Source organism: Agelaius tricolor, unplaced genomic scaffold, assembly GCF_023055355.1.
Source record: "Agelaius tricolor isolate 1412-34295 unplaced genomic scaffold, bAgeTri1.0.p SCAF_5, whole genome shotgun sequence".
NCBI classification, from domain to species: Eukaryota; Metazoa; Chordata; class Aves; order Passeriformes; family Icteridae; genus Agelaius; species Agelaius tricolor.
The window spans coordinates 32,584,511-32,609,768 of record NW_027269265.1 but is presented as its reverse complement, the minus strand read 5'-3'; the positions used below and the strand labels follow the sequence as shown (position 1 = coordinate 32,609,768).

Below are 25,258 nucleotides of genomic sequence, written 5' to 3'. Positions count from 1 at the left end.
TGAGATACAAGTCAAACATGATCTGACCTTCTCGTAAATAAGTAGACTCAAGCCTTCTGGCAAATAAAAGAGTTGAAATGAACACTTGGACGAGAACCACAAAGAAATGGGTTTTTGGAGACAATGAACATGATTAGCCTGTTAATCTATTAATGGCAACTGTAAATACCTCACTCAAAATCATAGGGACTCTGAAACATTTAACTGGAGAGACTCTGTGAGCCTGCCCAGGACAATGTGATACGAGGAAAACGTAGTAATTCGCCTCACCTTGCTAGCCATCGGTTTGCAATCTAACCCCTCCCCTGAGTTTAAGTTACAAACCTCAGTAACTGTGTGGCAGACTTGACAGCAATTAACATTACTCAGCTGCCAGCTGGGTTTTAAAACCTCTTTCCAGGCGATCCTGTTACGTAGGTTTTAAAAACAGCCTGACAGGGTGCTGCTCTGCACCAAGGAGTTGGGTCCTACCTCTCTTAACATGGTGAGATTTTGCTACTGATTACAGGGGGAGCTGATAAATCATTGGCAGAGTAAAGGTAAATGCACCGAGCTGTTGTTCGCAGCATGAGGCTTGGGGTTTTTATGCTAATCTCATCGAGAGGGCTTCACAGAAAGCACTGTGAAGAAATTATCCTTATTAGTTTGATTCTTTAGTCCTGTGCAGGCCTGTAGTCGTACTCATCTACAGGAAAGAGCACAACACACTGCGAAGAACTCCTAGACCCTCACACCTCAGGGCTCAGACTTTACAAGTCACGAAGAACTTTGTAAGTCATTTAAAGCCGAAAAATCAAAGTTTTGTTGGAAATCAACTACCTGGAGTGGCACTGCCATCAGATTTAAAGCTAGCCCAGCGCGGCTACGGCTCAGTCCCGGCTGGGGCTGCCTGCCGAGCTGCGGGAGCATTCCGAGGTGCGAGCAGGGCGTCCCGCTGAGGGCGGACAGGCACCGAACCCTCGCTGCTGCACCTGGACCGGGCCGGAGCGGGCCCGCGCCGCCCCGCCTCAGCCGCGCGCCGGGCCCGCCCCTCCCCGCCCATTGGCTGGCGGGCGGGGGCGGGGCGGGGCGCGGCGGGGGCGGGGCTGCCGTCAGCTGTTCGCGGCGCGCCCGACGGCGCTGGCCGCAGTTTGGCGGTGCGGAGGCTGCAGCGGAGGCGGCGGCGGCGGCGGCTCCTCCCGGGACGCCCCGTCCCCGAGGGACGCCCGTCCCGCTTCGTGGTGAGTGCCCGGGAAGCGCCTTCGCCACTGGGGGCCGGCCGCTCTGTGCCAGGTCGCCGTTGAGGGCGGTGCCGAGGCCGGGCGCGATCGTGACAGGGAAGGGCGTTCGCCTCGGGGCAGTCCCGGCCCGGCCGGTCCAGCCCGGAGTCCCGCGCCTGCTGGGGAGCGGGAAGAAAGAGGGAGGGTGCGGGCGAGGAATGAGCTCGGTGGGCGCTGAGAAAGCAGCTGATTCGCTGATGTAGGCGATGGCTGATTCCACAGCCAGCGCTGCCCCTCCCGGGCCGCCCCGCCGAGCTCGGGAGTCTCGTCCCACGGCGCTGCCCGGAGAAGCCGCGTTAAACCTCTTGGCCGGGGGCACATCTGCGGGGCTAGAGTCCGGGCGGGGAAGAGTTAAAGGCGGCCAGCGGTGGCGAAGCGAGGCCGGCCAGCTTTGTTTTGGGACGCTGGCACGCACGTGTGCGCTGAGCCCTCCCTCCGCTCCCGGCCCGCCGCCTGTCAGCGCGGGCGTGCGGCGGCCCCGGCCCGCGGCTGTCGCCGCTGGCGTGTGCGAGGAAGTGCCGTGGGCAGGACACGGCACCGGAGACGCGGGGGCTGCCCGGGCAAAGACCCGTAGCCCGAGCTGTCCGGTGTCTGTGGCTCCCAGCGTGAGCTGCGTTTGGAGGTTGTAGAAGGAGTTCCAGTGAGTTGTAGAATGAGCTGCCCTTCGCGCTGCATCGGCATTCTCTGAAAATCTCTGCAAAAGGGTCGGGCCGTATTGCAGGAGGTCGAGTTAAACTTCTTGCTCTTTAAACCCTCTTTTGTTTGGGGTTTGCTCTGTGCCTTTGCTGCACTTCCCTTGAGGAATGCCCGTGTCCCAGTGAGGCTGACAGATGATATCTGGCAAACTTTCCTGCAAAGACAAAATACATTCCCGCCTGCTTCTCTGTCAGGTGACTAATCCAGCAGAAAAGCTGGCAAGGAGATCATCCACGGCTGCCTCTTGGGGCCCATAACTCCTTTCAGTGTGCTACTTTAAGCCATGGATGAGAATGTTATGAGTGCTCTACCACTGTTGTCATCTAGCAGAGTTGCATCCGGCTGTGGGGCTGGTACCTGTTCTGCCCTGCAGAAACTTCTTTGGGAGTTGTGGCTCAGTTGAGTGAACTGCTGAGATGCGGCAACTTAAATAGCCAGAGTGCCCCCCAGGCAGAGCCCTGCAGAAACAGTTCTTGCACTGCTTGGTCCTGTTGTCTCTAGCTGGTGTGCGGAGTGCTGCTCACCTGGGGGGAGATGGGAGCACCAAGGGCAGCGCTGAACACATCCTTATAAAGTTATTATTAATGTCTCCTTCAGGCCTGAAATTCCTCTTGCTAGTCTTCCATTCTGTTAAATGCTTCGCAAACCAGAGCAAAGGAAGAGACATGAAGAGTTGAATTTCACTGCCTTGTTTGGAACTGGGTGGAAATCCTGGAGATGGATTTCTTAGGAGTCTGTCTTCCAATTGGGTTAGATGCACAGGTAACAGTAAAGGGACTTGTGGCATTTTTGGTAATACTGCTTCTAATTGCTTTATGTTTGCAAAGAGCTCTGAGATAGTGATTTAGGGTTCATGGGGGTTTTTCCCCTCTACTATCTTTGTTCAGCTTTGTGCTGTAACAGAGCTCAGGAGTGTTTACTGTGGCAACTACAGAAATCCTGCTTTAAACACTGACACCAGCCATGTTTTTCTTTAGTAGTAGGATGAACCATTGCACTAACAGTGCATGTAGGCTTGAGGCTAAGAGGGATAAGGAAGTGACTACGTTGCCAAGTTTGGGACATGTCTTAGGTTGAGCTGAGGGGAGAAATGAGAAGTTGAAAGGAAAGTTGGCCCTCATAGGGAGAAGTAATGGAGAGCTTCACAGAAGTGGCTTTGACAACTCTTGAGTTTTGCAACCACTTGGGTTTCTTAAAAATCTGGCCTTGCAGCCTTATGATTACCAGAGTTTTTCTTTATCAATAAGAAATAGGTGGGAAAAAGTGAATGGGATATACCATAAAGTTCAATTATAGCAAGCCAAAACAAAGCAGACCCCAAAGAAGCTGAGTGGCCATGGGGCTATGAGAAGAATCTGGGCTGCTTTTTGAAATGTCTTTTCAGTTTCTATGTGCTGAGGTTGGGGGCTGGCTCTCTACTTGTGAGCAGGTGTGGAATTGGAGCTGTGGACTTATACGCGTGTGAACTTTGTCTCTCTCTGGCCCAGCACCTGAGGACTTTCTGCAAAGCCTTAACCTTCACCACAGGTTGCTCACCTCTCCTGTCCATGCAGATGGGCAGCACTGGGAAGTGGGGAAGAGGGAAGGTTGTGTTGTGTTTTACTGTTGGAGCAGAAGGCATTCTCTCCTGGACAACATTCTTGCTGTGTCTTAGCTGTTTCCTCAAATGTCCCTTTATTGCAGGAGCAATGGATCGCCCCAGCTACCTGGAAGAGGACTATTCTAGCCTGGATGGGCTGGACGATGACGTGTTTCACTCTGATGACTTTGGACTTGCAGGTCAGCCTGGTGAGATGACTGCAACTGGCTTTTTCACACAGAACCAGTCCTACAGCTGCCTTCTGGGGAGGTTTCAACTATTCCCCCTCACACACTGCTGTGGTCCCGGTATCAGGCATCCTGAGCAGCAGGACAAGGCAACTCAAACACTCAGCCCATCCTCTTCCAGTCAGGATGTTATGTTGCCTTGTGGAGTCACTGAAGAGCCACGGAGACTCTTCTATGGTAAGAGCACTCCAGTGTCACTAGCTTTGCAGCAAAGAAACTGTCCCTTTAGCACTTCCCCAATCAAGCAAAGTCTCTTTCATTAGGGTGTTTTATTAAAGGACTGAAATTATTTTGCTTTAGTCCTACTCCCTCAAGAAAGACAACTTGTATTTTCTTACCCTTGCTTGTCCACTGCAGGAACCAGACACTTGCTCATTGCTTCTGCTGTCTTTAATATTCCCTCTTTCTCTCTCTGGCTTTATTCTGTCACATTTGATTTTACTGCTAGATGTCTAAATGTTCACCGTACTTCATATCCTACAATTTGCCTACATTTTTAACCACCAATGGTCTGTCTCATCCACATAGGAAGTGGAAACTCCTAGGAGTTTTCAGTGGAGAGAAGATGCAAAAAGTTACAGCTTTTAGGCTCTTCACTGGAGTTAAAATTTCTGAATAAGTAGCATGTCCATCCACTATTTTACTAGTAACTGATGGGTCACCACTCAGCTTTGTGTATCCAATTCAGCTTTAAGTCAAATCACTAAAATCACTAAATGACAGAAAACTGAGAAAAAACTGACAAAAATGTACTTCTACCTTTGAGGGGAGACAACTTGAGGCAGAGATCCTGTAAAACTGCAAAACTGTCCTTAAAAAAATCCCAAGCCACAGCATTTAGCTGAGCTGTAAACAAGCAAAAGTAATCAATTTTAAGATCCTGCCACTCATTTGACTATGGGAATCAACACATCAATGCTCTGTTTAATCAATGTAAGTTTATTTGAAAGCTGGGCAAATCTTTTACTGCACTGTGTTACAGAATACACAGTCATTCTTTGGCCTTCAGAAACTAGACTTCAAACATCAAAAATGTAGGACTATGTACAGCTCTTTTCTCCATGAAGTGTACTGAGCAGAAAAGATAATCTTTGCACTGGAAGAATGACTCTTCTGCTCTGTTTTGTAGGGAGTGCTGGTTACCGTTTACATGTCCCTCCAGCTGGCTTTGTGTTGGATCCGCACCTCCAGGAGGAACCTCAGGAAGGTCAGCGGGAAGCACGTGCTGAGGTGCAGATTGCACGGAAGTTGCAGTGCATTGCCGACCAGTTCCACCGGCTCCACATACAGAGGGTAGGGTGTCTCTGGAGGGGAAAGTGGGCTTTACCTGTCCAAGAGTGCTGCTCTGAAGACTGGCTCCAGCCATCAGCTAAGTGAACTGTTGTCTAAGACAGCAGACTGCCAGCAATGATAAAATGGCAGGAGTATCCTGATGCATTTTGCTTATGCTAGATTGCTTACTCTTCCTAAAGACTGGCAGGTGGAGGGAAGAGAATATGAGGGAATATGAATATGAGCATTTACTGTCTGGGAAGGGAGCTCTTCTGTGTTAGCTGCTGCTATTCCAGCTCTTCCTGTTCATCAGCAGTGGGTTTGAGGCTTTTCCCAGGGATCTTCCTCTTGCTTTTTATTACAGCTTTTACTCTTCGCCATTCTCCTCACCACCAGCACCTTGTCTTCTGTGGCACATGTAGCCATCAGTGGCTTATGTCAGCTCATTGTCTTGGAGATAACAAGCCTGGAGTCTGTTCTGACACTCCTTGTTGTCTAACGGTAGTTCTATGTAATGCTGTAAAGAATATTTAGATCATACTAGACTTACTAGCAGCTACTAGTAAGACAGTCGTAGCTAGTGTCTCAGACTTGTGACTAACTTCCTCACCACAAAATACACCTGCAAGATGCTATCAGGTCTGAAAAACACACTCCAGATTCTTGGTTTCTTAAAAAAACAAAACAAAAAGAAAAAAAAACCAAAACCCAAACACTGCTGTTCAAAGAAACAAAATAACCATTACCCCCAGAACCCTTGATTCTTTCTTCCTTGCTCTCCTTCCCCTTTGACTAGAGATAAAATGGAAATCTCAGCCCATACAGAGATGGTCAGAGGTGGCAGAAGCTTGGCAGTAGGCAGCAGTTTGCCCCTTCTATGCAAGCCCAACAAGGAGGGTGTGCATCTGCTTGTATATGAAGAAATTTTGCTGACTTCAGAAAGGGACAGAAAGTTTATCCTACTCCAAGTGAGTTTGTCCTCTGTTAACTGTGGGATCGTTTGCAGCCCTTCTCTAAGGTAAGTGAGGATCTCTGTCCGGGTCAGAGTGTGTGGCTTGTGGCTGGGCAAAAGCTTGGTCCTCTCTGTGTCACCTGAGAGATGAGGAAATTCTGGGATTACTCATCTCCTAATAGGTGGATGATTAAAGAAGGAAAAGGAAGATTAGCCTGTAGAAATGTAGATGGGGCTATGAATGTCATTTAGCAAACTGCAGGAATAAAGAGCTACCACGAGATTTTTAACGTGTTGTTTGTGGTTGAATGGGGTTTTCCCCGGTGGCGCCTTTTCGCCAGCGTTAGCTGCAGGCCCCGCTCTCTCGCCAGGCTGTCTCTCAGGAAAGGGAAGGTTTAACCAACTTGGCAGAGGAGCCCTGCACTGAACTGGTGGAACTGGTTGTAACTTGACCCCTTTCATCTGGGGGGAGTGTCCCTATCTGATGCCCGTGCCTTGGAAACGCGTCCCGGAGCGCCCCCCCGCCCCGGCCCCAGCAGGGCAGGCGGGGTCGGGCTCCCGGTGCCCGGCCGCGGCTCCCGGTGCCGGCCCGGCCGCGCAGCCCCGGCCAGCGGCCAGCCCGGCGTGTGGAGCCGTAGTAAACAAAGGCGTCCGGCTGTGCTGGGCGGCGCGGCCCGGCCCGGCCCCCGGGGCCCGCCAGAGGAGGGGCTCCGCGCTCTTTGTTTGAACTGGAACAGCAACAAGTTGTAAAGGGGACGGGAGCCTTCAGCCATTTAAATTTGAAAACAAAACGGGGAAAAAAATACCAAAATCAAACCAACTCGAAAACTTAACCCGAGGACAGAGTAGTTCAGCCAGTGGTTATCCACAGCCTGACCCTGGGATAGGCCTTGGCATTTGGATCTGCTGAGGGATTCTTTCTTGTTTGTCAGGAAAACTGAGTATTGAGCCACATATTGGTGTCCAAAGCACTGATCCCTGTAGAGTGTTTGGTTGTCATGCCCAATCCCTTCCCTCCTAGTCCTGCATGGAGGATTTCCTTTGGCTTTTGGCATGAATCCCCCGTGGAGAACCCCCTCTGTCCTATGTGCAATGTCTCTGCCCAGCCCGTTGCTGAAGGAGCAGGCGGTCTGCCCCTGGAGACACGTGAGCCGTTCTCAATGTGCTGTGGTTTGGAAGGGGCAGTCTCTGAGGCATGGAAAACTGGCCTGTCGTTTATCTTGCTGTGAAACTAACCCCTGATTTGAAAACCCCATTTCAGCTTGTCTAAAACATTTGGTCAAAACCAACTTTCCAGAGTGGTGTCTTGAATCAGATTTAGAATACCACAAAGTTAGTCACACCAGTGTGGTCTTGTGAAGTCCTGAGAGAGAGCAAGCTTGGTTTTCAACAAGCTGTGCCTGTTTTCAGAGCCTACAAAACATTTATCTGTGAACCTGTGAAAAGAAAATGTGTGTGCCCTTTCAGTGGAAGTTAGGAAAGGCTTTTAGCATTGGAATGGTGCATCCAGCTAACTCAAGAGCTGCCTTCCCACGGCTCTTGACTTCTGTGAGACTCTCCAGCAGTTCAGGTATCGCCCCCATTCTGCTGCTGCAGCAGCAGCAAGGCTGTGTTGACACAAAGGGTGCTGGTTAATGTACATCCCTGGCTGAGAGAGAAACTGAGCAGGCAATTGCTGCTGAAGCTGACATCACTGAGTTGTCATTGGACTCTGCTGCATGCATCGTCTAACCCCATCCTACACTTGGAGCCCTGGAGAGTCATTGTTATCTCTTCTCTGGGCTTCTGGAGCTAAATGGTATTTATTCTGTGGTTCTTGGCTATACAAAAGATTTTTGGGTATACATCTAGCAAGAACAAGAAAATTGGCCGCACCTATACTTGCTTTTGGAATGAAAATCACTTTCAGAGTTTCATTTCCTATTAATATGTTAAACAGAAAACAGTAATATAAAACCTGGCTATTTCATCCTTAGAACAGTGCTAGAGCAATAACACAACATTCCCTAGAACTCCATGTCTTTCATCTCCTCAAGATGCTGAATTTCTTGTAAGAAGACTTGAGCAACGTTCTGTGTTCCTAAATAGCAGAGCCTGCTACAGATTGATCTAGATTGCAAGGGCTCTGCAGAATGACTTGTGAGACCCATATAGATGGGGTTTTTTTGAGTTCTTTACTGTCTCTTACTTGATTGAGGCTGTGTAGCTTCTAGCAGACTTCCCTGTTTTATTTTTTTCACCCTGCCCCTGGAAAACAAAGGTAGAGGCAAGCCATGCTTTCTGCAAGAGAAGCCAGTACCTGCCACCTCCTCCTTGGTTTGAAGCAAGTGTGTCTTTGCTATGGAATCAGTGAACTGCTGCTGTAGCTCAGCCTGTGGCTGAACTTCAAGAGCATGCTCTGAGGTTATGGAGAACAGAGCTGAGCTTATGGGTTGGTTGGCTGGGATATGTTTCCCACACCCCACATGTCCAGGCTGTGGCAACAAGTGCTTGGGCTCTGCTTCAGGTCCTGAGTGCACTTGGGTTTCCTTGTCTTGAGGAGGGGTTTTGAGCTGTGCTGAATGGAGAGTGTATTTCATGACATGAGGGGTTGTTAGATGGGGTTGTGTGAGTACACAACCAGGAATGGTGGCGGCAGCAAAGCCGTCCCAGAGGAGTACGGGGTTATCCAGGGGTGGGGTGGATGACACTGTATATCAGGATCACACCCCTTCAGTTTGATGGGCTCCAGTGAGGCACTGGAACTCTATAACTTTTTCCAAATAAAATAACTCTTTTTAAGCAGGCTGCAGCTTTGAGGGGACTGCTTTTATCATATTTCTTCTTCGTGGAGATAAGATCACTTCACAGGGGATAAAATTGTCTCTTTAAGAGCCAAGGAGTGGTAGCCTTGAACAGTTCTGGGCTCAGGTCCAAGCAGAGCCACTGACTTGCTGTATGACCTCAGACAAGTCTCTTGACCTCCTTGTGCTTCAGTCAACCCATCTGGAAAGCTCAGTTTAAAAAAAGCTGAGCCTCAATGAGAACCAGATGCTGAATCAGAACTGAGCTTTCTTGAGTAAATAAAGTGCATTACAAACAACAACAAAGTCCCTTTCCAACACATCAGGAATCCTGCAGTTGATTTAGATATGCTGACCGTGCTCAAAAATCCTCTGTGGATCTAGCTATAGAAAACTTTGTTTCTCTAAATTCCCCAGTTGGTTCAGCAAGTAAGTCTTACCATCACTGCAGCAGGGTTCAGCAGCCCATGGAACACAAATGCCTGCATCCACACTGGCTGTGGGCAGACAGCTAGGCATGTACCCATTTGCCTCAAGCTAATGACACTGAAAATGTCCAGAAGGAAATGTTATTTTCCTTTGAAAGTGAAACGTGTTATGTTTTGCATACTTCTTCCTGTCTGTCTCATAAGAGTTATCAGGGCCTCCTCTGAGACACTTCTACTTATGCAACAGGGAGCCTGCATCGCTTGTTGGAAACTTACTGGCGTGAGAGAATGGGTACATAGTACTGCATGTGCATCATTTATCCCAAACTCCGTCAGGCTTTTTTCACTATTAAGGATATTCAGGGCATTTTTAACAGTTGCTTTTTTACATTGGAATTGTTTGCAGAAATCTGTTCTTTATGATGACCTTATATTTTAGGAAAAATGGTCAGGAAAGCTTCCTAATAATAATGCAGAGATTCAGACTGTTCTGCAGCTAAGCCTGTAGCACCAGCAGCTCCATTCTTCTCTTGTATCTACAGTCTCTCTGAGACCTGGGGTATGTGTTTTTGTTCATTTGTTTCTTGAGTAGGTCAGTGTGTTTCAGGATCTTCCCTGCTGGCTGGTCCTTGCTGCTGCTCTGCACAACAGTGGGTCACCTCTTCGGCTCTGCTTTCTGTGTGTTGCCCACTGGTGCAGGACTCGAATCTCCAGCTGAGGATGCACTAACATGGTGAGGGAGAGAGCTCCTGAAGTGAGTGAACCCAATTTAAAGGGCAGGGGGTAGGGTGGGTGTGAGTTTGGGAAGCTTGAGATGTAAAACAAAGTTCTTTCAGGGCTATGGAACTGGAATCCTACGCTCTATTCTTATGGTCAGCGGAGTAAAAAAAATTGATATAAGGAGGTAGAAACAGATTTTTTGCTTAATGTTATTAGATTTTTTCCCCCTTTCTTTTCATTTTGACAAATGACAATGAAGGAAGAGGTGGCCTTGGAAGTGTACCTTCCCCGTGCATACAAATGACAGAAAAACTTGCTGCCCCTTGTCTATCACCTGTTTTGAAATCCTGCTGCCCATGGAGCTGATTACTTGACATGTAGGTTAACAGAAATGTGCTGGACCATTTCACATCTTGTCTGAAATGGTATTCTCTGGTATGTTAAGAAAAGACACTGAGAACAAGAATGTAATTATGCCACTGTATAAATTCATGTTTCTACCGTATCTTGAATGTTATATGAAGTTCTGGTTTCCTTCATCAAAAATGATGCAGCAGAACTGGAAAAGGTTCAGAGAAGGGCAAGACAGATGATCGAACTTCCATATGAAAAAATGAGCTAAGGACTGCTAAGCCTAAAAAAAGATACAAACCAAGAGGGAAGCAATATTAAACAGAAATCAAAAGTGACATGAAGGAGATGAATAGACTCATTTCTCCCAGTACAAGAACTAGGCAAAATCAAGTCAAACTAGTGGGAGCCACCTCAAAGTAAATGAGGTCATTTTTCATGGAACAGGTGAAAGCTGTGGAGCTCCTTGTCAAGGCATATTGTGCACCCTAGTGCTTTATCTGGGTTCAAGGGGAATTGAGACAAGTTTATGGCCATTGAAGCAGACATTAAATAAACAGAAACCAGATCTGACTCAGAAAATCCTAAGCTCAAACTAGTTAGATGCTGAAAGAGAGTACTAGTGGAAGCTATTGCATGTACTTGCCCTTAGCTTTCCCTCAGGCAGTCATGTAAGGCTGCTGCTGGAGGCTGGGCTATACAAACTCTTGATGCAAGCCACATATAATCATTGTGTATCAGTTTAATAAGACCCACAAAACTTCTACATCATCCTAATCTAGCCTCTTCTATGTTTTCAGCTGACAAAGACTTAAATATATTACATGTATGTTCCTGCTTAAAATAGGGGATAATGGTAAAAAGCAAAACTTCCTGCCTAGCTCTGATAGAGAAGGTGGTTAGAGGATAAGGGAGCTGGGAGGGAGCGGGGTGGCAGGAGAGCTGTCTAAGCTCTGTGCAACTGTGTGCCATGAATCCTGCTGGACACTGGACTGTCTTGAGGCAGTAGGGCCACGACCTCAAAAGACCAAGATTGCCCAGAATAAAGAGCACAGAACAGTTCTTTGAGACAGTGCAGGTGAATTGTTCTGCAGTATTTCTAACATCAGTGTTCAGTGCTGCTGTCTCTCCTGTACAACCCCTTCAGTCTCCACAGGTTCTTCTGGATCTCCTCAGCTCTTGCAGCACTGTGACAGTGGTAACATGCTTTCTGCTTGTAGCAGTGTGACAACTGAGAAATTATTTTTGAATTAAGAAATAATTGTGGTAATGCCCCACTTATTTTTTATTGTGGGAGAGTAGAAAATGCAGGTTATAACTTGACTGAGATCATACAAGGATTGCAGATAGGAACCTAGTTGTTCTGCCTACAGCCCTCCACCTAAGTTGTTTGATCTTATTAAGATAGTGCCATCACTGAGGGGGATGATGAGATATTTGGACTGATTATTTACAGAGAGGAGTGTACATGTTTGTATTTTACTCAATTAAATTTTATTGTGGAAGGGCAGGAAAGCAAGAGCCCAAATGCAGAGTTCTCTTTTGTTTCAAGCCACTGAGGAGGAATGTCCTGCCAGCCTTTATAGTCTCCGTTTGGATGTTAGGTTTTTTTGTTTGTATGTTTCTCCTCACTAGCCGCCTTGCCAATTGAAAAGGAATCCTTCCGAGGACCGGACCATGGCAGAAAAAAATAGCTGTCCAAAAACAAGCAGTGAGGCAACTCCTGTTAACCCCAATGGGGTTTTCCGTGATGGGATCCAGACCCGAGGCCGCGCTGGCAATGGGGCCGGAGCCCCCGGGGCCAGCGGACCCGGCCGCCGGGCGCGGAGGAGCGAGCGGTGCGTGCGAGGGCCCGGCCGGCCGTGTTTGCGCTCGGCGGCTGTGTTTATATCGCTGGCTAAATTTAGCCTCTGACTCATCGGCGCTGCTGACGAGAGTTTGCGCTGCCCACAGGCTCCAGCCCTGCACCTGCCCTCCCGCCGCCTCCCCGCGCAGCCGGGCGGCCCCGCGCCCACCCCTTCCCCCCCGCGCCAGGATATTTTTCCTGTAAAAACTTTTAAAGTGTTATTTTAAGCAAACCCCGAGGCAGACTTTAATCACTAGGGGGGGTCTCCGCAGCAGTGAGCAGTTTTGGGAGCGCCTCCCTTCTGCTGGTGAAGCAATGGATGCCAAACACAGGTCAGCAGGTCCCGCGGCCCGCGCAGGGCAGGCACGAACACCGGGAGCTGTGGAACAGCCCTGCCCCATCACACGCAGGTTCAGTCAATAAACCCTTAAAAAGGTCAAAAACTCTTGCAGCTGCCGGCTGTGGCTGGGCGGTGTGGGGTGTTCTCTCCTGGGTATCTCTTCCAGCACTCACACACACACCCCACACCCAGAGCATGAGACCGAGCCGTGCCGGACCCCGGGCCGCAGGTACGGAGTGGTATCGGGCACGGTTCTGTGGAAATGCGGGACCTTTATTTACCATATTTGTGGAAAATAAGCCAGCGTGCCCCTCGGGATGGGGAAGGAGGGGAAGGCCGAGGGCCTGGGAACGCAGTGGCCGGTGGTTGCCCTTCCCAGGTTGCCGTCAGCTGGCTGTTGCCATGGCGGCTGTCTGCTTCCCCTTCCTGCCCGCGCTGGAGAGGAAGGCGCGAGTGGCTGCGTGTTTGTTTTTAAACGCCGAGAAGGCTCAGAAAGGGCTCACCTGCGCAGCTGCGCCGGCAGCGGGCTTGGGGCAACAGCCGCCGCTGTTTGCTACTCTGTCCATGCCCTCTCCCGTGCTTGGGCTGGGCAGCCCATGCATTAGTTTCGGTGTTCCCCTGCACCCTACGTCCTTTTGGCTTTGCCCACTATTGTCTATCCTCTCTCCATAAACACACGCGTTGCTCGTCTTGTTGCAAAGTCTGATGGAGGCTCATGAGAAAGGAAGCAATACTTGACATGATGCCTCCTTTTACTACAAGTTGAGTCCATGTAAGAGTCATTGCAAGACAGAAGGATGGAGTTTCCGGAGGAAGGGCTCTCATCCTCTTTATTGTGTTACCATGAGATGCCATGTGACTGAGCTCCTCTTTCATTTTTTTCCTCTATTACTGCCTCCTTTTTTTCTCTGCTGGTTCTACACATGCATTATACTTTGGTCATTAGGAATCACAGCTGGAAAGATTTGTATTTGACTTCCAATGGCCTGCATTTCTCTCTCCAGTGGGGGACACCTTCTGTAACCTCTGTTGCCTTGGGGACTGTGACTTTCTAGTCTTTGTAAGCTGAAGCATATTTTGTGGTAGCACAATATGCCTCCAGCCACCTGGCAGCCAAAACAGCCTTCGGCGATGAGTCAGCAACTGCTCCTGGTGTGGAAGTATTTTTGTATTCAGTGAATAAATACAATCCCAACAACTTGTTGCTGATACTTGTATTAGTCATTAAAAGAAGAATAATATTTTTATGTACACATATGCAATTATTCTTCTTTTGCTCTCACAGCACCATTTAGGTCCATATTAATCCTTCTAGTTAAGATGGGATCAGAGTATGACCCTTAATTGTCTGGAAGCTATGAAGCAAATTTAGAAGCTGCCCATGAGATCAAGAGGGTAGATGGAGTGTACCAGACAGACCCCCATACAACACATGCATATGACAAGCATATTTACTTTTTTAAACAGGGCTGTTAATGGCACGTGTATATCAAGTGTAAAAATGAGTCTTATTAATCTGTTAAACATTTATGCTCATGGATTCAAGGAGCTGTGTCAAAGAGACAGCATTTTCTTTGAAGTGCATCACCTGTCCTGATCTTCCCTTTGATCACCCTGTGCAAGGGCTTGGTAGGAGTACAAAAGGTTTTGACGTCTGGGGTGCTATTTGCCAGATACGTATCTGTATGCTTACAGTGTGAAACGTATTAGGAATTAATTATGGGGAAGGACTAAGTGTCGGGTCAGTCATGTTCCTCTTTCATTTGCTTCCAGTAAAAGTCTTGCATGTTTTTTTTGTGTTTGTTTACAAGTAGTCTGGTTTTTGGTTCAGCACAGTTCATGGAAGAGGCTTCACTAATGTACTGTTGCTGCAGAGAACACTTTTCCTGTAAAATGGCCTTTTCTTGTGACTCATTGAAGCATTCATGCTAACATTTCAGACAGACAGTCTCTTAAGGATATCCCCTTTAAAAAGCAGCAGCTGCAATAGGAAATGGTTTTATGTGTTTCCAGCTTTGTGTTGACTTACTGTATTCACAAGGCTAGTCTTCTTTAGTTACAGTTAGTGTGGAGGGCAAAAGGGGCTTCTTTCCTTCTTGGGAAGGAAGCCTCAAAAGGGTTATTTTGTTGCTCCCACATGGAGGTGGCAAAGTGTTCATCTCTGGTATTTTTGTGCAGTAGTGATTCTGAGGATTGAATTATTTTGATAAAGGGCAAATCAGCCTTGTGAAGCTTAGGGAAATGATACACCAGTATCACAGTAGTTATGAATCTTAGAAAAATGTCTCAAAACATATCACATTTTAAAAAAATATATATGCCAAGTTCATGGAATCACTGTTCTGAGTTTTCTGTCCATCCTGAAAGCTAAATTATACCACACCAAAAACTCCTCAGTCTTGAAATATTTACGAATTTTGGTCTTGGCTGAAGCATATCTGGGGAAGAAGACACAGAAGCTTGTGAAAAGGGCATTTTTTAGTTATTTCCATAAATTGTTTACTGCAAATAATGTCTGCCATTCCATTCTGTGACTCTTGTCCCACGCTGAATTAGTACCACAGAAAGCAGATCAGCCCAGAAGCAGAGCTGTAACTCCAAACCCCATTAGCTAGGCTTGCTGCTGAAGCATGGAGTCCCAGGTTGCTCCTCTTCACAGGTCATCATCTTTCTGTTGTCCTGGAGCAAGCATCAGTCTGAGTACACGATGCCATGAATCAGATAGTTTAGGATGACCTGTTAAACAGTAAGGGCAACTTCTTTATCGGATTAGTTCTGGCCTTGATCATTGTGCTGCTCTAGTTCACTTTCCAGCACTGCTGTGGGGAGAGGACATTGTGAATGAGCTGCTCCAGTATGTGGGCCAGTGAAAGTGTGTGTGGGACCACACCACCATGGAAAAAAATGCTGGCTGGATACAGACCTAGGGAAATGCAAGCAAGCCCTAGATCTAGGAATAAAACCTGGAAAGCTGCCCTCAACATAGTGCTCTAGTTTTTACTTCAAAACAAAATGGTGTCAACATTCTTAAAAAAGTTATTTGAGATGGTATGCTTCTTATAAGCAAGGAGAACCAAGGGTAAAATATTTCCTATTCTGCTCTTGCATGGAAATCTCCTTGAGTGTGTTAGGCAAATACATGAAACAATTTTAATTGGAAAAGGACAAAAATGCTGTACCATAAGTGACTTCAAGAGGCAGTGAAATAAACATAAGAGAATATAAAGTAAAATATATATTAGAGTTCTTCTCAGTATTTGTCTTATCACATCCCACTGATTCTCTTGCAGGCCTGTAAACCATCATAAGGTACAGTTCTAAAACTCTTATTTACCAGATAAAACCAAAATTTAATACCTTCCTCAAAAAGTTCCCCCCTTAAATTAAAAAAAAAAAAAGGCATACGAGCTTCTTGTGAAAAAACAGTTCTTCCACTGTTTTTTCCAGAACATGGCCTCCTTTACCTATCACTGGAAAGAGCAGCTAATCCTTTTCTCCTGAGGTGAGGTATAAAACTTGAGGAGCCAGAATAATTAGAAATCTGCTATTGTATGAGAAGCACAAAGCAGCCTCCTATATGAAGGAGACATCAATATGGGGGTTCTTACATGTGTTTATGCTCCCAACAGTGTGAAATAGTAAAACTGTACATGCCAGATCAGGACGCCTCTTGTGTGCCCCCAAATTAACCCACTTTATAAAAATTCCATAAGAGTTTCCATTAGAGAGGGTCCACCAATGAAGCTGAGATGTATTTCAAGCTTAGGATTTCTTTACCAAGTTTAAAACATCCTTTTGCCTTTCCCTTACTAAGTCTCTATAAGACAATTTTTTACCCTCTTGGCTGCTAATAGAATAAAATAATCTAACAAAGCAGATTGTCTCCAGAGCATCTGCAATATGTTTGTCCAGTATGCTCTCCTAGCATAGTTCCTGGCTTGTGGAAACTGCAGGAGACCACTTTGTCCTTGCACACCGCTTCATTGAGGTCATACCCAAAGATCTCTGTTTAAGGAATCTGCCTAAGCTGTAATAGCTTGATAAAACATGGTATCTACATGTCACAGGGACGTTGTGGTTCCCTGTGCAGTTTGAGCAGTTTTAGAAGTGTGGCTGTGTGGAGGAGAGTGCTAAGAATCTCTGGAGTTTGATGAGGAAGGGAAAGCCTGGTCAAACTGAGATGCGAGTAACAAACCAAAAACTTTGCTTTTGCTTTTTGAGACCAAATTAGTGTTTTTTAACCCAGTCCTACAGGACAGTTTATAAAAGATTGTTTTCCCCTGTAAACCTAGCAATGCCTGTGCAATCAGTAAGGACTAGTTACTTTGAAATAAATAATAGCAGGCTCTAGAGCCACTTCTTACAGGTTATGCTACAAACACAGTGCTCTTGAAATGTGTGATGAGATCTGTGTGAACTTTTCCAAATCCATTTCTTCTTCTTGTTAATTCTCGAGGGCAAGAATAATGACCCACTGCTAAGATGCAAGATGAACACAGGTTTTCTGGAAGGCTCTTTTGTGTGTGCTTGTGATTCAAATGGCACACATCTACTCACTCTGGAATACGAACATAATTTAATGGCTATCTGGAAGGGCTTTGAAGAGCTGTCTATTGACACATCTCCAATACACCAACTCCAGTTGCAGCTCTCTTATTTGTGATTATGTGAAAAATGCCTTGCAACTGTGTTGTTCTGCCCTGTTGGGCTAATCTGAGTTGAAACATCTTGTTCATATAATGTGCTTCAGTGCTCTTTTATGAACTCCTGTGTACTGAGGCAAAGTTGTGGGAAGCCAATCTTCTGTTTCCTCGTCTGCTGGGGATTGGGGAGGGGGGTAGGGGGCGGAGATTTGGGCTGGTTTGTTTTGTTTTCCAGAAATGATCAAGCCTGCTTAGCAAATATGGAATTCTGGATGAGAAAATGAAGACTGACTTCTAATAGAGAGTCGGTTATTGAGGTGAAATAGTATCCCAGACTGGGCAATGTAAGGAGAAACCCACCTGTTTGTACGAGATGCCATTAAAGTGCAGGAGGGTGGGGGTATAATCGGAGCCACTTTTGCAGGGGTGATTACTTATAACAAAAGGAGGAACAGCGTCCCTGTCCCAAAGCTGCATTATGTAGTCTGGTGTCCCCCTGAAACTCAACTCCCATGTTTCTTCCTTGACAATGGGACCTGAAATAACCTCTTGGTTTTGGTTTTTTGTGTGTTTTCAAGTATGTTCTTGCTTAAGGTTTAATTGGCTCCAGTCAGTAGGAAAGGGCTCCAAGGCTGATTATTTATGGCTTACTGTCAAAAGTGGCTATAAAAAGGGCAGTATTATCTTGGAGATGCTGGGAAGGAAAATGTGGTGGGGGGAGGGTGGGGGAGTGTGTGTGTGCACGAATGTGTTTTCTTGTACTAGATGAAATCAGAGTTTTGCTGTCTCAGCAGTGTGGTTTAAATTGAAGATTAACCCTTTGACCTTCACGGTGTCAAATCACTTACAGATGGATCACCAGTTATATTTTTTCTTTTTTTTACTTTCGGGGTGAAGGGGGGCTTTTTTTTTTTTTTAAAAAAAAAGGTTGTTTGTTCATGCAGCTGGGGCTTTTGAAAGGCTCAGAAGCCAATCTGATTAAAAACAGCACTTGGCTAAACTCTGCGAAATCCTACAAGCAAAAAAAAAAGTTTAATCCTCTTGTGCACAATGCATAAAGGGTCTGCTCTTTTCTTTTTGTAATGTTAGAGCTACAATTATTTCTGGAGAACTTATCATTTCCCTCTCTCCCCTCATCCCTTGCTGCACCCCCTTGTTATGCTGATGGGATTAAAGTGTCTGCTCTTGAAAAGTGTAACTGAGTTGTTATTGGAAAAGAGAAGTGGTATGTTGCAATTTTAGAAATATAAATAACCTTGCTTTAACTGTTCTTCTCTACAGCATCAGCAGAACAGAAATCAAGTGTGGTGGCAGCTTTTTCTCTTCCTACACAACTTGGCCTTAAACACGGAGGTGAACAGGAACCACACTGGGCAGAGGTGAGCTTCGCCTGCCTGTTTCAGGCCACATCCAGTCTGCAGGGAGCACTGAACAAACACTGGTTCGGGGGCGAGACGTTGCACACCGCCGGCCGGATGTGAGGACTCTGACTTTCTGATACTTGTCTTCAAGTCTGGGTGTTTTCACGGACTCTTCTTTGCTGCTGCCTGCCTCGTGAGGCAGGGAGCTCTTGTCCAACACTGTTGAAGGAAAGCCAGAATGTGGGTGTGTTTGGTAAAGCTTGCTGCTGGCTCCCTGCACCGGTGACCTCTGTGCAAGGGAGGCAGGTATTAGACTGACGGCTTCCTCTGCCCTGCGTAGTAGGGGATGGTAAGAGTGCAGGAGTGTCATTTTGGCTGCTAGTTAAAAGTGATGTCTGGGATTGATGACTAAACATACTTGGGGTATCTTTTAGAGCAGAGGTGCTCAATTCCTCCACATTTTTAGCAGTGAAAAACATTCAAGTAGCTTGGTTCCATCAGGTTACTTGTTTTATTCATTGGTTACTGTTTATTTCATTGTGCCCTGTGTAAGAGAAAATCACAAAGAAATCTGACCTTTTCGACCATTCCATTGGGCACCACTTGCAGCGCTCTCACAAGAAAAGTTGTTTTTTGTCATTGCCATCAATTAAAAAAAAATAAAATCAGTAGAACAGGCTGAAAAAGAAACCTTCTTGGGGTTGCTGGTGGCTACTAGCTTCTGCCTGCTTTCAGTTCAGTGTTCCCAGTGCCCATGAGCCAGCAGGAAGCCAAAATCCATGGAATATGGCATGTGTCATTCTTCTACAATGCTAATGTATATGTTTTTAGTAGTTTTATGATGGATGTTTATTTTATTTTGGTTTTCTTTTCTCCTACTATATAATGTGGTTGGTCAGGAAGGCTTAGATCCCAGGCATCTGATAATTTTGCTTCAGGATTTGACAGGGAAATAATTTAGCATCTAGTCTGATATGTACACTGTACAAGCAGTCTGTCCATTACTCTAGTGTGTAGTATTTGGAGGCTGCTGTAAGCATATACTGACTAGCAGCAGTAATGTTATTTGAAGGGAGATCTTCTGTCAGTTTGTATGCACTCAGAGGTTTGTCCGTATGGCTGACACTATTGGACCAGCACAGGGAAACTACCCTACCAAAAGAAAGTAGCCTTAAATATTGATGGCTGCTTCTCTGTAGCCTTAAATATACTTAGTTCACAGACCCATTGACAGCTAGGGTAAAACATGAACAGAGAAGCAATACAGACCTTATTATTTTTTCTGAAAATTTCCATATTGCCACTGCACCTTGTTGTAGGTCTCAAATGATACAACCAGCTTGAGGAAGAGCTGTCCAGAGAATTGCTCTTCAGTTGTGTTAGAAATGTTCAGCTGCAGGTGTTGAGAAATTCTTGATCCACTCTGAAAAATACCCATTACTGTAGGGAAGAGTAGTTTACTTGCACATATGCTTTCCTTCTCCACCCCTCTTTGCATATTTGTCTCTAATTCCTGCTTTCTCTGGAATTTGTAATCTCATCATTGCACTGTAGTGTCTGGTAACAGTTTGCTGAACAGAGTTAAATTTGGACCTTCTTGCTTTCTCTCAGACCCACTCTTTTTGATTTTCATCCTGCGTCTACTGTGGCAAAATGTACTTTAGCTCCCTGAAAGAGGTTCCCAAGCCTTTTTCACCCTCCTATATTCACAGTCACTCTCTTTAAACAAAAGGAGAGCATTTATGTGAGAAAAGCTTTTTTTCTCCTTTTGTGTTATTTTTCTAGCTAGAGCTAGAGTAATATGTTTGTCCATGATGGTTAATAATTCATATAAATGAATCTCAAGTAATATTTTCGGGGGTGGGTTTATGGAGAGGGAGGGTGGGAGGTTTTTTTTAGGATGGGGAATTGTTTTTGGTTTTGTATTGTTCCTTTAAGCATGTGCACTACAGAGTTACCCAGAGTGATCTAAGTGATAGCTGTTGCTGACTATGCTGCAGCAGGATGGAAGCTGCTCTCTGCCCATGCTGCCAGAGACGAGGCTTTCCATACTTTGCTTTGCACAGTCTGCTTGATGTAAATGCTGGTCATTGGAGAAAGAGGACTTAAATGGTGGGGAAAGCCTGAGGTGTAGTGCAAGCACAGATTGAGCTGAGGACCCCTGAGAAACCAAATATTAAGGAGAAGACTCTTAAATAAGAAGCTCTTTAAGAGGCAGTAGTGGAAGTGTGGAGGCTCAGGAAGCAATGCAGCAATGATGCCTCCCCTTGTGGCATGCCCTTGGATGTGATGCATGCATTTCCCTCTGCTTGCCTGGACCCTTTTATCAGGAACAATCAATGCTACATCATAACCCTGCAAACTACAAAAAATTCAGCAACTGCTTCTGACATTTAAAAATCATTGTGAGCTTTCCCCTTTCCCTCTGCCTTGACTTGATGGTCAAACAGGCTAATAAGGCCTGTCCTCTGGATGCATAAGCTGGAAAGATAAGTCTGGTACTGCCACTTTCTAGTGTTAAGATCTGACCAATTTATCTAGGATGAGACTCTTCTTAACATGGAGAAGCAAGTACCTGAAATGGTTCCTCAGTCAGGCTGCTGGCCTCAGTAAAGTCATTTGGCTCAGGGAAAGACACATCTTTGCCAGTCCATATTTCCCACTGCAACAACAGACTTATCAAAATTGGTCATGCCAGGGTCTCAAAACCTCCTTGAACAACAATACTTCATTGGAGACATAGAGCTAATGCTAGACAAAGGCCGACTTCCTGCAATATGTGTGTTGGTTACTGGTGCCAGAGATTTACAACCACTGATAATATATTTTAATTATATTCCATATCTGCGTATCTCAGAGAAAGGAAATATGCTCTGTCAACCCAAAAGTATTACTTTGCTTCATGTAGATTTGGAGGGGCAGGCTGGTTATTTGCTTAGGGAAAAGCAACTACTTCATACTTAAAGTCTCACCTGTTTGGGGAAATGGTTTCGCACATTTAGCAACAAACACATGGATGCACAGTTCTCATGCATGTGTCACCCATTCTGTGTTTGTAAGGCCCCTTTGAACACCTGCTGGGGAGATCTTGCCGCAGAGTTGCTAGCTACTGCAGCATGGCCAGGGACATACATTGATTATTTGGAGAAATGGTTCTAAAGAACATGATTTAAATCCTGTGCTGAAGGATTATGCTCAGGTTTTTAGATATGAGTTTGTTCTGGTGTAAGGAATGGGATGCTTTCTCTCTGTGCTGTTAAACTAGAGTCTAGCAATTTAGAAAGAAGAGTTGGATCTTTCTCCTAAAACAAATTCCTGTTTTTAATGAGCAGTTCTTAAGAAAAACTTGAGCTGCTGCTCATGGTGCCAGCAGCCTTTAAATATCTTATTTGCCTTCCCCAGGTCTCCAAAATGGCTTCAGAACTCAACTGTCCTTACTTGAGGGATGGAGTTCTTTCCATCCCTTCCCAGCTTCCTACTCTTTTGATTATCTTGTAGCCTGCTCATCCTAGGATCCAGCAAGCCTGGTGCTAGTAGGGAATAGTTAGCTTTATTTTTGTTTCCTGCAATTTTTGACAGCTGAGCCAGTAATCACAAAGTACTGCCCAGGGATAGCTGCAAACTGCTGCAAATAGAATACAAAAAAGGCAGGAAAGGATGAAATTGCATGGAAAATGCTGCTGCTGGGTCTATATCAGGCTGCAGCCCTCTCTCAAGGTGCTGATGATCCCTGGTAGCATTGAATTCCTGCATAACTGATCACATATTTCAGTTTAAATAGGTTGTTACTAAATATTTGTTGGCTAAACTCTTTGAGGAGTCCTGAAAGAAACTTCCTTGTCAGCCTTTGTTTTGGAGCTGTGTATCAGCAAGAAAATAGAGGCGAGGAACCCAGCCTTTCTTGGTGTAGAAAGTGCGATTGCAAAGACATCTTTCTTTCTACTAGCTGTTTATTTTGTCCCCTCAAGCCTGGATTAAAGGTATAGGCAATGTGTGTATGTGAAGTTACTAGTCCTCGAGTTGCTCCACAGCAGTCACTGGAGCTGTACCCAAGGTGGAACCTCATTCGGTGTGGCACTTGGCACTCTTCTGGGAAACAGCAGATCCTGACCATTAGTAAACTAGGAAGAAAGGTTGGTTTTTTGGTTTTTTGTTGGTTTTTTTTTTTTAAGAAAAAGCAAAATTACTTGAGGCAGTTATTACAATGTGACCCTATCAACTGTACAATGAATTCCACCCTTCTGCTGCTGGTCCTGACCCATATCTCTGCTGAAGCTGTGGAAGTGGTGAGACTGTGACATGCTGAACGGTGTGATATTGAGGGTATTTTTAAAGGGAAAAACAGGGAAAGCACTCAGTGTATGTGCTAGAATCAAACAAGAATGCAGATTTGTGGAGCTCTGGCCTTGTTCTACCAGCAGTATTGTATTTACTGCGGGATCATAAATAAAAGAATCATAGAATGCTGGTTCATATTAATGGGAGGTCTGCCCATGAACCAAGCACTGTTGAGTATTAGCATAATTTGACAACAAAGGTTTTTATAATGTCCTTCAAAAGACTCTGTCTTTCAAACTGGCATTTGTGATCATTTGCAAAAATGCCTACCTGTTGCCTTTGATCGTTTTAGCAAGAAGAAATACCTCAAGGAATTGATAAAAGATCCTAGGACAATCTTTTACAGTTCCTAAAGACTTCAGTGGTCTCTGTTTCTTTGGTTTGCATGTGTTCACACAGGTGTTACACCTGTGCTCAGCTCTTCTCCACCAGGAAAAGCAGAAAAGACCAAACACATCAAATGCACTGGAATGTAATTGTGTGGGTGTGCGTGAGTGTGACTGTGTGTGTGTGTTCTTGAACTGAATGCAGTCTGACATCCCCTACCCCTTCTTTCTTCCATGTGCCTCACCTTCCCCCTTAGCCACAGAAAGGAGGGTCTCTTCCTGCGAATCCCATGCTGGAAGTTGGTTTCTGGGAAGCGAAACCTAATGTCTGTGGGCTGTTTTTTAAAGCCATGTTTCAGTTCTGTCTTCAGACTTTTTTGCTGCCTTTGGGGAACAGAGGGGTGGGAAGGGTAGATTGTTAAACTGTTTTTAAAATCTATTATGGAAATTTTGCATGTATAAAGTTATTCTTCAATCTAAAGGAGTCTCCCCAGTTTGTGGACATGGCTCCAGGAGAGCATCATCACAGATTCCTTGACTCAGTTTTAGATGAGACCATCTATACTCAAATAGTCTATACTCCTGAAAGTATAGATGACAAAAGTATTGATGACAAAAGGAGGACGGATTGGTGTGATGGAAGGACGACATTGTCAGTATGTCCTTAAATACATGTCAGAAGTTAGGCTTGTAAAAGGGAAATTTTAAAACAATCCACAGGATATGTATGTCTATTTCTACTGGGTGCATTTGAAAATCCTGCCACTAAATTTGATTTTGGGTATGTAGATGTTGGGGTTTTTTGGTTAAAATAATTGTGGCTCTCTTCTGTTCTCTTCCATGGTATGTAGTACAGTCTCCCATGTTTCTAGGTGAAATTCACTGATAAAAATACTGTGAAATGTGGATTCATATTTTCTTCTCCTCCTTCCCCCCCGCTTCCTGCATCACTGTTCTTTGGTGGGATATTAAACAAACAAACAAACAAACAAACAACAGCAAAGTTGTTCAGAGTCCTTCATCTGGAAAACAAAAAGGGTAAGACCAGCTAGAATTTGCAATGTACTTAATAAATTTCCTCTCAGTGGAGGGTTTCCCTATGACTTCTGATTTTTACCCGAATATGATACTGTCCTGCTGCAGAAGTAAACTCGATGCTCTCCTGTGAGATTTCTGTCTGGATTAGTCCTGAAGTGCACACACCTTCTTTGCCATGGACTGAGACCCAGTGAGAATGTAGCATTTTGTTTATCCTGGTTGTGTGCCTCCAGGACTCCTGCCTATACCAATGGTGACTGGGCAGAGCTCCTTTTTGTATCTGTGCAGTATATTTGCTTTCTGCTTTCTTCTTTGGTGCTTTTTAATACTTTAATACTTGGATTTTTTTTTCTAATAACTGGTACAATTTTTAATAAAATTGTTAAATTTGTCTGTGTTCCTTGATTTATTTTTTAAGGGATGGAGGGCCTTTACACAGCTGACCTATGGAGTTACCTAAATCAGTGATACAATTTGGGTTGTTCAACTTTGAAAATATCTTGTGGGTCATTTTATGTGCACCCTAATACCAGGTCCTGGAGCAAGGACAAAATCTGCTTTTGAGATTGGACTGCTTTCCTTGGGCATAATTTGATTTATAAAATAGTTTTTCAATAAGATATATTTCCATGCTTTGACAGAGAACTGCTGCTGCTTGGAACTGCACAGTTAACCCACTTCAAATCAGGAAGATCTTGTTAAGATACATGAGGTACGTCCTCCAAATTTGCAAAACGTAATCTTTGATTGATGACCACTTACCTACTGCCTACACAGGTACATTCAAAGGCACTGAAGCCTTAAGAATAAAGACTCGTTGCTAGATAATCCTGTTAAGGAAATATGGTTCTCACTGGTCTTCTGAGGCAGCAGAGGAAGGTGTTTGTAGGGTGGTAATGACTCCTTCAAACACAGACTTGTGAATGTCTTGGCCATCCCAAGCACAACGTCAGGCCTGTCTTCAAGTTTTCCTCTGCTCCTATTGGGAAAAACTACCTCCACTAAGTAAAGGCAGCTAAAATGGGTGGAGCAGCAATCACGATATGTGTTTTGTGAATTATTTGTAATATAGCTGGTC

At 45.3% G+C, this 25,258-nt stretch overlaps 1 protein-coding gene across 3 annotated transcripts; it reads left to right on the top strand.

The window, feature by feature from the left end:
- Positions 1-1,081: 1,081 nt before the first annotated feature.
- Positions 1,082-24,618, top strand: BMF (Bcl2 modifying factor). Of its 3 annotated transcripts, XM_071427063.1 has the most exons (5): positions 1,082-1,220; positions 2,553-2,717; positions 3,639-3,959; positions 4,912-5,075; positions 18,399-24,618. In XM_071427063.1, the coding sequence occupies exons 3-5, from the start codon at positions 3,644-3,646 to the stop codon at positions 18,498-18,500; spliced, it is 582 nt and encodes a 193-aa protein (XP_071283164.1). In that variant the 5' UTR covers positions 1,082-1,220; positions 2,553-2,717; positions 3,639-3,643; the 3' UTR covers positions 18,501-24,618. The 3 variants fall into 3 exon arrangements, with proteins under 3 accessions (XP_071283164.1, XP_071283165.1, XP_071283162.1); XM_071427064.1 differs by lacking the exon at positions 2,553-2,717 and having other exon boundaries at positions 3,639-3,734; XM_071427061.1 differs by lacking the exon at positions 2,553-2,717.
- Positions 24,619-25,258: the final 640 nt, after the last annotated feature.

Bases quoted from the DNA above. Each gene is read 5' to 3' on its own strand.
- BMF (XM_071427061.1), top strand. From the start codon at position 3,644: ATGGATCGCCCCAGCTACCTGGAAGAGGACTATTCTAGCCTGGATGGG. The intron at 3,960-4,911 runs GTAAGAGCACTC...TCTGTTTTGTAG, and splicing joins GCCACGGAGACTCTTCTATG to GGAGTGCTGGTTACCGTTTA. The intron at 5,076-18,398 runs GTAGGGTGTCTC...TCTTCTCTACAG, and splicing joins ACCGGCTCCACATACAGAGG to CATCAGCAGAACAGAAATCA.